General features: G+C 34.6%; 1 protein-coding gene across 1 annotated transcript in view; it reads right to left on the reverse strand.

Annotated features, from left to right (window-relative positions):
* Positions 1–1,641: 1,641 nt before the first annotated feature.
* LOC149776242 (uncharacterized) overlaps positions 1,642–12,411 on the reverse strand; it is a 180,086-nt gene continuing 169,316 nt past the window's right edge. Inside the window, exons 39-41 of the mRNA XM_089942647.1 lie at positions 11,015–11,117; positions 8,912–8,986; positions 1,642–6,266 (exon numbers count right to left, since the gene is read on the reverse strand). Coding sequence (XP_089798773.1) covers positions 6,175–6,266; positions 8,912–8,986; positions 11,015–11,117 — 270 coding nt within the window. The 3' untranslated portion in view covers positions 1,642–6,174. The remainder of the gene's footprint in view (positions 6,267–8,911; positions 8,987–11,014; positions 11,118–12,411) is intronic.

Genomic DNA, 12,411 nt, shown 5'->3' on the forward strand with positions numbered 1-12,411 from the left:
TGAAAGTACTAATGAACATAAAAGTGTTTTAGTGGCATCAACTGAAAGATATTTGCGAATTGAGCTGATGCATCTCAGCTCAAGATATGCAGCCTTGCATATGTTCATGATATGTTGTTGCAATGTGAGAGTACTATCCAGAGTGACACCTAGGTTTTGAACTGACTGTGTGAATTTAATGTTGGTGTTACTGTTATTTATTGTTTGAGGTAAAGGATATGACTGAGAAAGTCTTTGTGTTGTGATCAGAATAGCCTCATTTTTATCATCATTCATCTGCAGCTTGTTAAATGTCATCCATGATTTCACATCAGAAATGCACCTCTCTACACCTTGGATGGTAGCATCAAGTTCAGTTGGGTGGCTAGATTTGTATATTTGGGTGTCATCAGCATACAATTGGTGAGAGCAGCTGAGTGTATAGAATGAAGAGAACAGGTCCAAGAACACACCCCTGTGGAATGCCACAACATTGATTAACTGGGCTGGAGTGTATTCCATTTGCAGACACAATTTGTGTCCTGTTGACCAAGTAAGACTTGAACCACAGTAAGGCTGTATCATGAATGCCAAATACCTGCTGGAGATGGTGAAGTAATATATCATGGTCTGTTGTGTCAAATGCTGCAGATAAATCAAGGAGGGTGAGGACTGTGATCTTTCCACTATGCAAAGCAGAGAGAATGTCATTAACTACTTTTAGAAGAGTACTTTCAGTACTGTGGCAAAGGCAATATGCAAATTGTACATTGTTAAAAAGACTGTTTGAATTCAGATGAGATACAAGTTGGGATAAAACAACCTTTTCTAAGATTTTTGATATGAAATGGGAGATTAGAAACTGGGCGGGCATTCTTTAAATCATTATGGTCAAGTGACGGTTTCTTCAGCAGAGGCTTCACAATGATGAGTCAATTGAAATTGTGTTGTCAAGCTTATCTCTAATGGTTTGTACTTCGTCACGGAAGAAATTTGCAAACAGGTTTGGAACGTCGACTAGAGAGAAGGTAGTTGGAAGTTGTGTACATTTGTTCCTTAACATTAGCTTGCTAGTAATCTTGAAGAGCTCTTTGCAGCTGGAATTTTCCATGATCTTAGTACTGTAGTGAGCTGATTTTGCTGCATGGACTATGTTTGCAATCAAGAAGGGCATTTATATGCAATATCTGAGGATCAAGGTTTTTATATGCAATAATTGAGTATCAAGAATGTTCTTTTTAATGCAATATTTTGAGTATTAAGAAGGGCATTTATATGCAATATTTGAGTATCATGAACACTTTAATGCAATCAAGAAGGGCATTTATATGCAATATTTGAGTATCAAGAAGGATATTTATATGCAATATTTGAGTATCAAGAAGGGCATTTATATGCAATATTTGAGTATCAGGAATGTTCATAATATTTTCAAATAAATAATATGGCTACCTCATTGAGTTTATCATGGTTAATAATAATAATAATAATAATAATAATAATTATAACGTCTGTATAAATGATAGCTCACTTAGTGCAAAACTCTTTTCCCATGAGGCCCTCTGATGCAATGAAGCAATGAAAATATCAAAGATGTAATTTAAAACCTGGCAACAATCAGCTTTAATGAGGCTGAATTGATAGCCAAATTGAAAATATAGCTTTTTAGAAGATAATTTATTAATATCTAAAGAAAGGTGCATACATCATTTACAAATAATGTTGACAAGCCACTGATATGTTAGCATGTATTTCTTAGAACATTTTAAGGTCTAGTTATTTCACTAGCCTTACCAGAAACATATCTCAAATTCATGACATGTTTATAAATGCTGTTAATAACTCACTGATTCAAAGCATGTTGTTTCATAAAATGTGCATAATTACACTGAAAGCATATAAAACTTTCAACAAATTGCAAAGATAATTTTAAGCTGAAAAAATGACATCATTCAATACTTGGCAGTTTTTTGTCTTTCAATGATGATTTATTTAGTTCCATACTATAACATGTGTATCATGAACTGCACATTATATACCCATCCCGTATTTAAGTCCTCTTTGTAGGAGCTAGTAATGCATGATTGATTTTGGGGATTACTGACCAACAGGTCTCCATAAATTTTCGACATGGATCTTTTGGCCAAGGTGTGATCTTAAAACTTGCTGTGAATAAACTATTGTTTTCTTATTTGACTTAACTGACTATTTTTCTTGAGACCCCTAAATCCGAAGGATTCTTAATTCGTATAAGTGCATGATATCCACAAAGTCTGGTTAAGCAACTTTCTCTATAACAGAAATATTCTGAAAACCCTTTATTCTTTCAGCCATAATGACCCTGACTTGGGCTGACCAGACCACCCATCAATGTCTCTACTTTCCTTCAGTCAGCTGCTTTTTCTTCTTCCTTATGCCAAGTGCATGTGATCTAAAAAGTTCAGTACTGATGATCATGATGAATTTGAGTTAGAGTAACAAAAATATTAAATGAATTCCTCAGGATCTAGATCAATCACTGGCCAAGTTGCTCAGAATGGAACATACCCAAACATTACTCCTCCAAATGGCATATGTGTACTATTGATGTTTTGGTTACCCATTTCAGAAATTTTTATTATGAGCAAAGCTTTCTGAAACAGAGAACCAGTCTAGAAATCCAAGAGTACACTCGCACCATCTGTGGCAAACAAAATTGATGGGCAAGTTCAAATGTCTCTGAACAGCAATCCCCAAAAGAAAACTCAATACATAGAGGATATCTGCTTGACATGAGTGAATAACGGATGTATTTCATCGAGTGGATGAAAAACTTAGTATTTTCACGAGTGGCGATGCCACGAGTGAAAATACTCGAGTTTTTCACCCACGAGATAAAATGTATCCATTATTCACTCATTTCAAGCAAATATTCTTTTTATTTTATGCTCACATAAGTTGGCTACCTGAAGTTTGTGACACAGTGAATTAGCAGATTTCTTACAGTAATGTTGGCTGTTTACCGTAATGTTCTGCTGTGCTATGTGTACCTGTGCACAAAATTAGTTTACATCAGATTGATAAAAATTAACTGATATTTCCAGATAAACAAACTACAAGTTTCAAGGATAACAGACAGGGATTATTAATAATGACAATGACATGTATGTAAGGAAAAAGTAGTTCACTGACAGAAAATCAATGGGAGGTAAGTATGTTCTGACCCAAAAAAGTAGTTCCTGTAGTGAAAAAATAGTTATTTTTTCACTACAGTGAAATAAATATCAATATTATTTGAATTAGAAAATGAAGTAATTCACTGCTTACCATAAAATAAATAACAAATATTTAAAACAAAAAATTTAAAAGTAAAATTCATTCATAATCCATTGTAATAAACACTTAAATAAAATCTAGACACAATAAAAAACATTACCATTAACAAGAATGACATAGCAAACATTGTTAATGTCAAAATAAATGGGCACTGTATTAAGATGAGGTATATCTGCCAAAAAAACAACTCTAGTTTTCTGTGAGTGGTACTCGCTATTGATTCAAATTTTAGAAAATTCGCACAAATAAGAACCATATCCATAGTTAACAGTAAAACCAAAACAACAAATTAATACATACCAAGCTAACTAATTTAAAAATCTTTCTGCTAAATTGTACACAAAAACTGAAAAAATTGGTAAAGTGATGATGTAAAATTGGTCCATAAAAAATATAATGAATCCAAAAGTGTAGTACAATATAACACACATATAAAAACCTTTATAATGATACTCCATGCATACATTTAAGTTACTATGTCTCAGAATGTTGGGTTAGTATCTTGCATGATATGACCACACTCTAAACGTGTAATTAAAAGACGGGAAATGTGTATGTCATAACAATGGCAATAAAATCTAGACACGATAAGGAAAATTATCATTAACACGAAAAACATAACAAACCTCTTTAATATCAAATAAATTTGGTACTATATTTTCACCGGGTATTTGTATAACTGGACTTTTCTATGAAATGGTTGAAAGGCAGAAAAGAGTGCCATATCAAGAGTTAATAGTACAAGCAAAACAAGAAATTAATATACACCAAGCTGACTTGTTTAAAAACTTTCATTTAAATTGCACACTAAAACTGTCAAAATTAGCAACAACAAAGTAAATGCCACTGGTTGTTGTTGTTGGCTTAATGCCATTTTTCAGTAAATGATAGGCCATACATGGCAGCCATTATGACTGGTAGAGGAAGAACCCAGACAAATGTAGGTAAGAATCACTGACGAACAGGAAGCTACTGGCAAGCTTTGTCACATTCCCACATTGGCTGAACCCAAGATCAAACCCAAGCAGACTGAGGTGAGATGGCAGTGATCAGTAAAGGCAAGTGCTTTAGATCATGTGGCCAAACAGGGCTCTAAATGTCAAAGAAAATAATGTCATGCAGAATTGCCAGGAACCTATAAATATCAACAGTTTTCTTTTGTTTTTATTATCACTCAAAGGATATTGTCAAATTTGATTTTACCTGTAACCTTTTGACAAACCACCAAACACTGTCATGTCCAAAGTTTGATGAAAATCTATCAAAATGAACAGGAAATGTAGGAACTTATTAAGGCTCATAGACAGACACATATGCAGTGGTGTGACCACTGTCCAAGCAATGACATGGTCATTACAGGCACAATAATAAGCAGCATAATTTCTGGATGATGGTCTTAGAATTGTGTGAAATTTCAAGTAACTGATATAAAACCTTTATTACATAAGCATGTTCATAAAATTAAGTAAATGTATGAATGGAATAAATAATAAAATTTAAACTTTTAAAATCAATATTTTGGCCCTTAACAAATGCTATGACTTTAAAGTGGTATTTGCAAGAAAAGACAAAAGCATAAAATTCAGTCTCAATTTGGGAAATTTTATATACAATGGCATTTTCAGTGCTGAAAACCAAAAAGTATTCAATATTTTTTAAAACCTTCATAAAATCTTGAAATTTCTTGCAAACTTTGGAATATGATATATCTTACTCTATCTAGCCTTTCTCCAAAACCTCTTGACCCTAGGAGAGTAAATGTGAATTCAACTTAATCTGCAGTCGACAGATTTTGTGGAGATTTAGTGCTTTCCTCAGAATAAACAGTTTTCCCACTGAAGTTATTATAGTGATGTAGGTATCTGTTTACACAAGTGAATCAGGAATTCCTTGCACATCTACAAACGTTTTACCTATAGTAACATCAATATGAAGTTTCAGTTTGATACCAGAATTGATGATGTGGTCATATGAATTCCAAAATAATTAACACAAAACATTTTTAAGAACAAAGCATCAAATTTTATGCTTATGTAAGCAAAACAAGAACTCCCATTGTACTGGGATTGAAATTTTAGACCTGAAGTTAATGTTATCCCTCTGTTTCAGCTGAATACAGCAGCTGATGTAGAAAACACAAAACCCTTAAAAAAACTCAAACACAAAACTTTAATACAGTTGTGGATGATAAAACCATCACTTTCAAAAGCAAAACAAAACCCAATGTAAAATATGTTGTTATTTATGTCATTAGCATATTTAACAATTTATAAACATTCGTTACTTCTACTGATCACTCTTAACACCCTGCATAAATCCAGATCTGTCAGCACATTCTGCAATGGCAGATCTGGATTTGTTCAGTATGCAGTTGATTCTGCAATGGCAGATCTGGATTTGTTCAGTATGCAGTTGATTCTGCAATGGCAGATCTGGATTTGTTCGGTATGCAGTTGATTCTGCAATGGCAGATCTGGATTTGTTCAGTATGCAGTTGATTCTGCAATGGCAGATCTGGATTTGTTCTGTATGCAGTTGATTCTGCAATGGCAGATCTGGATTTGTTCTGTATGCAGTTTATTCTGCGATGGAAGATCTGGATTTGTTCTGTATGCATTTTGGACTCAACTTATATGCAAGCATATATGGCATATAAATATCCTAAATGCATTTTCTCTGTATCTTGAATAAAATGATTGATTACAATGTCTTTTCTCTCAAATCTGATCATATATGGATCAATGTAGTGTTACCAAAATATGTAATATATTATTTACAATTATAAGTTACAAAACAACCAATTATTTGGACAAACTCTGCATCTCTCTGAGTCCCAGTAATCAGCACTGACAGTATTTAATCTCCTTGTCCTCAGTTATATCATTGTTCCCCAACAATGTCTGGCTTCTCTGCAGTCTGATCTTCCAGTTTGTGAACCAATCCCAAGGAACCATCAAGATGGACAAGATCACCTGACATTTGAAATAAAGTAAAATTCCAATTAACAACATATAATGATTAAAGACATATCTTTTCTGTCCAATGACAATGGATACCCTGAACATATTACTGACACAGAAAAGGGGGCTAAGGTACAGATTATTGACACAGAAAAATATAAATAAATAAATATAATTTTTGCTTAATGTCTGATTGTGTTTTATTAGAGTAACGGAAAAGGCAATGACTGCTTGATGAAATAATTAACTCAAAGGCCACAAATGCCTCATGTATAGTACCATATGTGGAAAGTGAAACAGTGAAATTATCCCTTTTCAGATGTCACTGGCAGCCATACTGGAGGATATCAGATGTATTTTTTCAGAAATAATACTAATTTAATAATTAAAATAAAAAATTAATGAGTAAAATAAAAACGTTTGAATTGTATCGAAAGAAGAATGTATGATTCTTGTCAGTTTCTATATTTTTGTATTGCTACTGCTGTGTTTCCCTATTTGTTGGTGGTCCTCCAGTTAAATTTATTTATCACATGACTTCTGTTTTATTTATATAATATATTTATATAACCAATTATAATTTCCCGATGTAACACATACACACCTCTTGATGTCACAAATGATGTCATAATATTTTTCTTTATGCTATAAACAGAATCTTACATTTGTGCCCATTTCAAATAAAAGTAATGGAACTCTTTGAATATGCTCAAGCTATTGCTTGCGTTGGTTGACATAAAATAGAAATTATTTGATTTGCTTCACAAATTTCACCTGAAATGAGTATTCAAGCAAGATTTTCCATGTCTACCACGGTTAAATTGGTTACTGACTATAGTTTTAGAAAGGGTTCATAGATATAGGGTACCATTAGATAAATGGATACCAATATAATTCCTCTGTAAGTCTAACCTCTGGCTTTAACAACTATAGCATACATGCAACACAATCCAATAATAAATTACAGTGACAGATTCTCCAGATGTTTCATTCTAGCATCAAGTATTACTCTGAAAAATTTCATCATGAAACATACGTTTGAAGTAGATGAATTTCTGGTTGAAGGTCAACAGTTAACATTTTGTACATGGTAACCCCAGGTGGATTGGGGTGGGGGTGGAACATTCACATTGCAATGCTCGATAGGTTCAATGGAGGTTAACATATTGTACCAACAAAAATACCAAAATAATGTGCTGAAATAAAAATATTTTTAAAAAATACACAAACATGTACACTCCCTCCAAAATATACAAACATTTACACCTTCTCAAAAGAAGAAATTGTTTAAAACAAATTTCATTTCACTTATCAGTATGAACTTTTAATAGCATATGCAAAATGAATTATAAAGATCTCATCCTGGGTCACTTTTGTCTGGTTCAGTCAATGTGTATACCACGGCATGGTAGCTTCACTGCTGTTGTTTACTGGATAAAACAGGTTATAGCCATGTGACTTAATCTGAGGGTGAAACTGATATAGCACATACACAGTCCACATTAACATTTAAAAAAATTACTGCAGCACCTTCAGTAGATTTTATGGTCATTAAAAGTTTCACTAAACAAAAGCACACACACACACACACACACACACACACACACAGAGAGTGTATAACTGAATGTATGAAGTACTGTGAGTACCAGTAAGAACATTTTACAATATACAGTTACTACTTTGCCACTGAAAGAAAATAAAAAGACAAGAAAGGGACAAATAAGTGTATACATACCTTATTGAATTAGATGTGTGGCATGGATGTGTACACATACCTGACTGAATAATATGTGTGGCATGGATGTGTACACATACCTGACTGAACAATATGTGTGGCATGGATGTGTACACATACCTGACTGAATAAGATGTGTGGCATGGATGTGTACACATACCTGACTGAACAATATGTGTGGCATGGATGTCTACACATACCTGACTGAATAAGTTGTGTGGCATGAATGTGTACACATACCTTACTGAAAAAGATGTTTGGCATGGATGTGTACACATACCTGACTGAACAATATGTGTGGCATGGATGTGTACACATACCTGACTGAATAAGATGTGTGGCATGAATGTGTACACATACCTGACTGAATAATGTGTGTGGCATGGATGTGTATACATACCTGACTGAATGAGATGTGTGGAATGGAAATGTGTACACATACCTGACTGAATGAGATGTGTGGCATGGATGTGTATACAAACCTGACTGAATAAGATGTGTGGCATGGATGTGTATGCATACCTGTCTGAATAAGATGTGTGGCATGGATGTGTATACATACCTGCCTGAATAAGATGTGTGGCATGGATGTGTATACATACCTGCCTGAATAAGGTGTGTGGCACGGATGTGTACACATACCTGACTGAATAAGATGTGTGGCATGGATGTGTACACATACCTTACTGAATAAGATGTGTGGCATGGATGTGTACACATACCTGTCTGAATAAGGTGTGTGGCACAGATGTGTACACATACCTGACTGAATAAGATGTGTGGCACGGATGTGTACACATACCTGACTGAAAAAGATGTGTGGCATGGATGTGTACACATACCTTACTGAATAAGATGTGTGGCATGGATGTGTACACATACCTGTCTGAATAAGATGTGTGGCATGGATGTGTATACATACCTGACTGAATAATATGTGTGGCCTGCGGTACATTAACAATACAAGGAAGACCATACTCTCTGGCAACTACAGCACCTGGAACAAGATACATTTTGAGTTAGGAGAGATTCCTGTTCTGAAGCAGAGTTAATTATTGCTGACAGATGAAAAGAGACGGAAAAAGGTGCAAACATAAGCAACAAGAGCTACCAGTGAATGACCCTGCTGACTACAGGTTGTTTGACAGGGCCTTAAAGAAAACAAATTCTGTAGGAAAACCAAAGTTGGGAGAAGATGGGCATAACTCTTCTAAATGATGACATAAAATGCAGGGAATCAAACTAAATGAAGTCTCAACCATATAAAGCAGCATGCCAAATTTGCATGATCTTAACAATGTTATGCTGTGGAAAGTAAAGTAAGGAAAGTGGCCAATCAGGCCAATGAAGGGCCATAACTCTTCTAAATGATGACATAAAATGCAGGGAATCAAACTAAATGAAGTCTCAACCATATAAAGCAGCATGCCAAATTTGCATGATCTTAACAATGTTATGCTGTGGAAAGTAAAGTAAGGAAAGTGTCCAATCAGGCCAATGAAGGGCCATAACTCTTCTAAATGATGACATAAAATGCAGGGAATCAAACTAAATGAAGTCTCAACCATATAAAGCAGCATGCCAAATTTGCATGATCTTAACAATGTTATGCTGTGGAAAGTAAAGTAAGGAAAGTGGCCAATCAGGCTAATGAAGGGCCATAACTCTTCTAAATGATGACATAAAATGCAGGGAATCAAACTAAATGAAGTCTCAACCATATAAAGCAGCATGCCAAATTTGCATGATCTTAACAATGTTATGCTGTGGAAAGTAAAGTAAGGAAAGTGTCCAATCAGGCCAATGAAGGGCCATAACTCTTCTAAATGATGACATAAAATGCAGGGAATCAAACTAAATGAAGTCTCAACCATATAAAGCAGCATGCCAAATTTGCATGATCTTAACAATGTTATGCTGTGGAAAGTAAAGTAAGGAAAGTGGCCAATCAGGCCAATGAAGGGCCATAACTCTTCTAAATGATGACATAAAATGCAGGGAATCAAACTAAATGAAGTCTCAACCATATAAAGCAGCATGCCAAATTTGCATGATCTTAACAATGTTATGCTGTGGAAAGTAAAGTAAGGAAAGTGGCCAATCAGGCCAATGAAGGGCAATAACTCTTCTAAATGATGACATAAAATGCAAGGAATCAAACTAAATCAAAATCTCAACCATATAAAGCAGCATGCCAAATTTGCATGATCTTAACAATGTTATGCTGTGGAAAGTAAAGTAAGGAAAGTGACCAATGAGGCCAATGAAGGGCCATAACTCCTGTAAATGTGGAACTCTGGAAATCATTATCATTCAAGAACTCAATACAAAGCTGCATGCCAAATTTGAATAAGCTAAATGGTGTTTGGGCTATGCTAGATTGCGAGCAGTATCCCATGTGAAGATATCACGGGCTATAACTTTAGTTCTCTGAGATGATGTACGCACCATAATGCATCAGAACATGTTTAATCGTTCCTGAGCTATGTTGATTACAATGAAATGGTGTGTGGAGATATGGAACTAATCAGAAAAGGGCAGCAACTCTGTCCAAAAATTGGCCCTGAACAGATGAGAACTTTAAATTGCACATCTATATGTAATAGGCAATTCGCCTAACAATGTGTGTATACATGTAGGGTCAATGACACTTATGGACAATATTGGCTACATGGTGCTGATTACAAGTACAATTCAAAAGAAAATTAATTTATAAAACTGTAAAGATTTCTGATGATAAAGCCTCCCAAACAGACACAGACATTAAGTACTAAATGATAAAAATGGAAAGGTTGGTTCACCTAATAAATGGCATCCAGTTATTTATGGGGGTTGCATAGCTATTGTGATTACAGGAAGAATTAATGGACAAACAGGCTGACATCATGCTAAAATGGTTATTATTAAAGGTCTCCTGCATCAAGATGTGGGAATTCTAATTAACAGTATCAAGAAGAAATAAACTTTAGGACTCATTGCAACCTATTAAGTAAAAGAAATACATGTGGACAAACAAATGACTTACCATGTGAAACAAGTCCTCCCATTTCTGTCACCAGGCCTGAGATGAGAGGGAAGTATGGGCTCCAGCCTACATCTGTATAGCATACAATCAGGATTTCTCCTTTCTATAAGGAGAAAAAGTACTGCTATAGACTGGTGTTAGAACATTATAGGAACTAAATATCTGTTACTGTTACAAATTATTATAAACTCAGTACATTTTTCAAATTTACTGTAGAAACTTCTAGAGTGACTCATTAGCAATCAATCATAGCATACTGTACTACTAAAGTGAATATTTTAAACCATTGAAAAGTTAGCGATTTATAAGAGTTTCCTATCTGACAACAAGAGACTAATTAATCAGCTAATGCTCACTCTATTTACTTTGTCTCACCTGCTTTAGTAAACAATGAGACATCAGTAATACTTACATAATAGTGTGACTAATTGCAGTATTAACAGCACTCGGCCACCAAGTTAAGTTTTTTGGAAAAATCACACAATATACCATCTTTTATTTAAATATCTAGAACTTAAAAATAAATTTCTTTCTATGTTATGTGTACTGATGCACCTAGCAAGTTCAGTTCTGGTCAGTGGCAGGTTATATTGTCAGGGCTGTGTATTGCAAGTACAATTCTAATCAGAAGTGGGCTATATTGTCCAGGCTGTTTATTGATGCACCCAGCAAGTACAATTCTGATCAGAAGTGGGCTATATTGTCTAGGCTGTGTACTGACGCATCCAGCAAGTTCAATTCTGATCAGAAGTGGGCTATATTGTCCAGGCTGTTTATTGATGCACCCAGCAAGTACAATTCTGATCAGAAGTGGGCTATATTGTCCAGGCTGTGTATTGATGCACCCAGCAAGTTCAATTCTGATCAGAAGTGGGCTATATTGTCCAGGCTGTGTATTGATGAACCCAGCAAGTTCAATTCTGATCAGAAGTGGGCTAGGTAAATTAGGTTATATTAAAGTATTGCTTGCAGGTTAAAAAAAACACTAATATTAGTGTTTAGTTTTACAAATAAACAATTCTAGTTGCAGTTTTTATGTTTATTTTCATTATCTTTGTAAAACTAGGCCTATCTGATACATGTCAGTGTGTACAGAATACTTCCCACACACAATAATATCATTACATTAAAAGATTGTATATTGTGTGATTTTTCCAAAAAACCTTAACTTGGTGGATGAGTGCTGCTAATACTGCAATTCAGCAATCTAGGGACAAATTTACACACTGTGGCAGATAATCTTGTTGCTAATCTGTTTAAATGAACAAAAAGTACTCACAAAATCACTTAGAGACCAAAAGGTGTCAGTTGTCTTTAAAACTGTATTTTGAACCCTGACAATGACCCAGAATATAATAATATATGCAGCAGCTAAGTGATGTGAGTTCTAATATCAA

The sequence above is a fragment of the Sinohyriopsis cumingii genome, chromosome 18 (assembly GCF_028554795.1).
Source record: "Sinohyriopsis cumingii isolate HCF-2022 chromosome 18, ASM2855479v2, whole genome shotgun sequence".
NCBI classification, from domain to species: Eukaryota; Metazoa; Mollusca; class Bivalvia; order Unionida; family Unionidae; genus Sinohyriopsis; species Sinohyriopsis cumingii.